This window comes from Morone saxatilis, unplaced genomic scaffold (genome assembly GCF_004916995.1).
Source record: "Morone saxatilis isolate NCDOM2014 unplaced genomic scaffold, NCSU_SB_2.0 Contig15, whole genome shotgun sequence".
Classification (NCBI taxonomy): Eukaryota; Metazoa; Chordata; class Actinopteri; family Moronidae; genus Morone; species Morone saxatilis.
This window is the reverse complement of record NW_023339707.1, coordinates 13,132,593-13,137,614: the sequence shown is the minus strand read 5'-3', so window position 1 is coordinate 13,137,614 and position 5,022 is coordinate 13,132,593. Positions and strand designations below refer to the sequence as shown.

General features: G+C 44.5%; 1 protein-coding gene across 4 annotated transcripts in view; it reads left to right on the top strand.

Moving 5' to 3' along the window:
* Window positions 1–5,022, top strand: part of kmt2d (lysine (K)-specific methyltransferase 2D) — a 31,360-nt gene that overhangs the window by 5,353 nt on the left and 20,985 nt on the right. For all 4 annotated transcript variants that reach the window (XM_035656890.1, XM_035656886.1, XM_035656889.1 and 1 more), the window contains exons 8-22: window positions 85–199; window positions 398–576; window positions 686–981; window positions 1,113–1,232; window positions 1,344–2,167; window positions 2,321–2,434; window positions 2,569–2,682; window positions 2,833–2,937; window positions 3,024–3,205; window positions 3,482–3,646; window positions 3,845–3,954; window positions 4,087–4,128; window positions 4,237–4,425; window positions 4,521–4,691; window positions 4,786–4,908. In XM_035656890.1, coding sequence (XP_035512783.1) covers window positions 85–199; window positions 398–576; window positions 686–981; window positions 1,113–1,232; window positions 1,344–2,167; window positions 2,321–2,434; window positions 2,569–2,682; window positions 2,833–2,937; window positions 3,024–3,205; window positions 3,482–3,646; window positions 3,845–3,954; window positions 4,087–4,128; window positions 4,237–4,425; window positions 4,521–4,691; window positions 4,786–4,908 — 2,849 coding nt within the window. The remainder of the gene's footprint in view (window positions 1–84; window positions 200–397; window positions 577–685; window positions 982–1,112; window positions 1,233–1,343; window positions 2,168–2,320; window positions 2,435–2,568; window positions 2,683–2,832; window positions 2,938–3,023; window positions 3,206–3,481; window positions 3,647–3,844; window positions 3,955–4,086; window positions 4,129–4,236; window positions 4,426–4,520; window positions 4,692–4,785; window positions 4,909–5,022) is intronic.

Here is a 5,022-nt window from a genome sequence, read left to right as displayed (position 1 = left end):
GTTTTGCATGATAGTTACATAATTTTTAAAAAGTCATTTTACCTACTGTACTTTAACTCTATTTCCATTTCTTCTTTTTCTTAGACAACCAGGAGAAGACTCCAAAATGTTGGTATGCGATGCCTGTGATAAGGGCTACCACACCTTCTGTCTTCAGCCAGCCATGGATTCTCTTCCCTCTGACCCATGGAAATGCAGAGTAAGTCTCGTTTGTCATTCAGCTCTGTACAAATAGATGACCTTACCGTAAATACTCATTGTGAAAGCAAGTTCATGTAGTTTTTTGAGACTGAATCTTCCTGTCACAAAATGTTTTTTATTTTATCAGGGCATTTGAGTGTTCACCTTTTTCATGTGCTTCTTTTTTTTAATCTCCATTAAATCTGTATCATATCAGAGGTGTCGTGTGTGCACGGAGTGTGGTGTCCGTGGACTGGTGCAGCCAGGTTCGGCCCAGTGGTTTGACAACTACTCTGTGTGTGAGGCCTGCCAGCGTCGCCGCAGCTCTACGTGTGGCGTGTGCAGCAAAGCTGCCAACCCATCTGTCACTCTGCAGTGCTGCAGCATGTGCCACAGGTTAGTTTTATGCACAAGCGCAATAGTGTTCATTGGAGGTAATATGATGTGTGGGCTTGTCGCTCACATGGTCACAAAATATTTTTTGATGGTGTCTTTATTGTCTTAGGTGGGTGCACAATGAGTGTGCTTTACCAGGAGAGCTTCCAGAAGCCAAGTGCATTTGCCTGCTTTGCAAGGATCAGCAGCCTGTCACTCAACCGTATACAGCAGAGATACAAACCAGAGGGGCATCTGAAAAGACTGAAGGACATGTGGATTTGGTGGAGATGACAATCCAAACAGATGCAGACATGGTGACTGAAGAGCACAAAGATTTATCAGAGGTGACACCAGTACAGAGAGGCACTTCAGAGATTGGTCAGGTTGAAACCACGACTGACAAAGAGACGCCCATGGACCTGGGTAAGTCTGAGTCAGACACAACACGAGAGCTTACAAGACATACCAGTGATGAGTTTTATTGAACTAGTAAAAGAATGTAACTTGTTTATGTCCAAGATGTTCCTCTGTGAGTTAACTACTTTTGGCTTTAGGGGTGGAGTCTGCAGTTGTTGAGACAACAGACATTGGGGAGAGGATCATAGAGGATGAGCCGAAGGTAGCAACAGAAGAATTCACCTCTGATGCACCCGCTGCTCCACCTCAGTCCACGGGTAAACACAGAACACACTGTAGTAATTATTTGTATGATGGTGTGCCGTAACTAATGATAGATTTATAAATGTTGACACTAATAAGCACGCATTCCTTAATCTCAAATGTAGAATGTGCAACAACAGAACACGGGGGCTCTTGTCTACCTGCTGATGAAGAGAGAGCAGAAGAGGCAGTCAGCCAGGTGACCCATGTCGCCCCTTCTTCGGACCCCACAGCAGAGACGCAGTCTGACAACCCTGAAGTAGAGCCAACACCGGTGTCACTGCAGGGCCCTGAAAATATGGAGGTGGAGAAAGAGGAGGAGAAGCAGGAGACCACTCCCTCAGCAGAACAAGAAGTATCAGCAGAGTTATTAAACAGTGGCTCTGATGGCATGCCAATCACAGAACCATTTAGTAAGGATCCACCAAAGTTACCAGCTTCTCCTGCCTCTGTGGACAAAGCAGAGTATTTGCCCATGGCTAATCAGCAGGATAGAAGTCCACGCCTGGACCACCGGTCTCCCTCTCCTCTTTCTTTATCAGTAGACACACAAGAGTCCCTCTCTGCTGTGGACATGGAAGGGAGGTTACTACCTCACTCTGAGGAGGAGGAGGAGGAGGACGACGAAGATGATGATGAGCCAATGAAAGAAGAAGAGCATATTGTGGACATAAAGCAGGAACAGCACGAGCAAGAGACTAAGCCTGAATTGCTGCTGGACGAGATGTCCAATATGAGCCACGGAGATGAGAGCAGCAGTGGCTTTATGGGCTCTCCAGGAGAACCCGATCCTCAGCTCTCTATAGAACTTGGCCTTGTACCTGCTGGCCGCTCACACACAGATAACCTGCTCACTGAGACCGATGACTCGCTTCCCTTCGAACCACTCAGAAGCGACAGAGAGAAGGCAAAACGCAGAGGATCCCCAGGCCGCTCACGGATCAAACAGGTGAGGTCACCATGTACAAGGTGGTTTGTGTTTATTGATCATTATGTTCAACCACCCGACATATTACTTTTAACTATTGTTTTTTCCTTTTAAGATCTCATTGTCACATTCTCAAAACATGACTTGACACAATGGTTTTTTCTTGGCTTGTAGGGGCGAAGCAATAGTTTTCCTGGGAAGCGTAGACCTCGAGGGGGTGGTGGAGGGAGAGGGCGTGGTGGGAGGTCACGCCTCAAAGCCATGGCCTCCTGCATTGATGCCTTTTTGGTGAGCTGTACTTCGCACACCATTCAGTTCTTTTTTTTTAATTCTTTCTCTTTTTATAATGCGGTCATAATCACTGTTTTAAATTATTTGTCTAACATGTTTGTAACTGTTCATCACCTTATCCCTGCCCACAGCTAAGCATGACCTCAGACACTGGAATAAGTAAGGAGGAAGATGATGAAGAAGATGACACCATGCAGAACACAGTGGTTCTTTTCTCAAACACTGATAAATTTGTCCTGCTCCAGGTACAGCTATTGTTGTAATGTGACATTTTTAGTTACCCCGTGGCACTTGCTGTGCCAAGAACAGCCGTTGTCACTTTGAAATGTAACACAAATAGACTCTTTGTTTCCCCTCTTTCATTTTTCATTCTCACTTTCTCTCCTCTGTTTTAGGATATGTGTGTTGTGTGTGGCAGTTTTGGAAAGGGTGCAGAGGGGCAGTTGTTGGCTTGTGCTCAGTGTGCCCAATGTTACCATCCTTACTGTGTGAACAGCAAGGTAACCACAAAGCTATCCCTTAATTTTTTTTTTTTATCAATGTATTATGTAAATCCAGATATATTTAAACCTGATATCTTCTGTAGATCACCAAGACGATGCTCCGTAAGGGCTGGCGCTGTTTGGAATGCATTGTGTGTGAGGTGTGTGGAAAGGCTTCGGACCCCTCCCGTCTGCTGCTGTGTGATGACTGTGATGTCAGCTATCACACCTACTGCTTGGACCCACCCCTGCACAATGTTCCCAAGGGTGGTTGGAAGTGCAAATGGTAAAAAAAAACATTTAAACTGTAGGAGCACAATGCTTCGTTCAGCCTTATAGCTTTGAATGGGGTCAGATGGAAATGAATACATGTATATTTGCATATTATGTAAAGCACTCATGCCACAGCCCTGCATTTGCAATTCAGAGGCCCATCTCTCTGCCTCTTGCTTCTGTAGCAATGAACAAATTGATACACTTCTCACATAGGCATCTGTATTTGTCTTTTTTCTTGCATATTAGCTGTGTAATTGTTACAGAGTGGTTTACTACTTCTGCGCAGGTGTGTGTGCTGTGTGCAGTGTGGTTCCAACTCACCGGGTTTCCACTGTGAGTGGCAGAACAACTACACCCACTGTGGCCCCTGTGCCAGCCTTGTCACTTGTCCAGTATGCAGAGAGAACTTCATGGAGGAGGAGCTGCTGCTGCAGTGTCAGTACTGTGATCGGTGGGTACTGCTCATTAGAACTACACATGCACACACCAGAAACTGAGGTATTCATGAGACTGCAGCTAATGAAGACAAGGGGGGGATGGATTATTTATGTATTTTTCATGTCATGAATTATTCCATAACATCTTTGATATGCATACGTTTCATAACAAATCACACCGCAAATCAATGTATTTCTGTGTGCCTGTGCAGATGGGTCCATGCTGTTTGTGAGAGTCTGTACACAGAGGATGAGGTGGAACAAGCTTCTGATGAAGGCTTTGCATGCACATCCTGCACCCCATATGTTCCAAAACCTGTGGGTAAGTCTCAGAACGACCCTGCTTTAAAATTGAATACACAAATCATGTTTTCAAAAATATATACAGGATATTTTTTTATAACATTATTTTCTTTTGCTTTCTCTACCTGCTTTTTGCCTTTGTTCACGGTAGTGGAGTCAGCCATTATGGCTTCAATAAAGATCAAAGAACCAGGTTAGTTGTTTTTGCTTATTCGTGTTTATTATCACAAGCAGATTCTGCCTGGTCACTTTTTATTTGTTGTATTGTAAGTCACTCATATTTGCAAATGTCCCTTTACAGAACCCCAGTTCTACCGGTTGGAGGGTGTGTGGCTGACAGAATCGGGTATGTCCCTGCTTCGCAGCATCTCCATGTCTCCCCTACACAAGAGACGGCAGCGCCGTTCCCGTCTCGGCACTCTGTGTTGTGAAGGAGGTCCTGATGGAATGGATCTGAGGGAGGTTGATGGAGACGCTGAGGATGGAAAAGGTTTGCATACACTCCACACCCATAATAATTTTCCAGGGTGTTTTGCTCCTTTTTATTGCAAGACTTACAAATTCAATGTTATTCTGTATATCTAGGCTGTGGGGAGCCCATGGAATGTGAAACCAAGATGGAGAACCCTGGAAGCCCCGAAAGAGAGGGTGCCGGTGCAGAGGGAACTGAAGGCATGGCTGACTGCGAGGGTCTCAAAGGAGGAGCAGAGGAGACAGATGATGGCAAAAAAAGAAAGCGGAAACCTTACAGGCCTGGTAATATACCCAGAATTTCACAAAACAACTTATAACATCCACATAGATGTCTAAGCATCCACTAAATATTTACAAATATTATGTTCTGTACTAGGAATTGGAGGCTTCATGGTGCGACAAAGGAAGTGTCACACACGGATGAAGAAAGAATTTTTTGCCCAGCTGGCTGGTGAGACTATGTTAGATGGACAGCCAATAGAAAGAACAATTGATGAAGGTTAGTGACAAGAGATAGTTGAATTTCATTTCAATTTTCATTCAATTGCAATCCTCCCCACTGCAATAAGACTTTCTAATAATAATTGATTCTTAATCAGCTGCTATAACATTA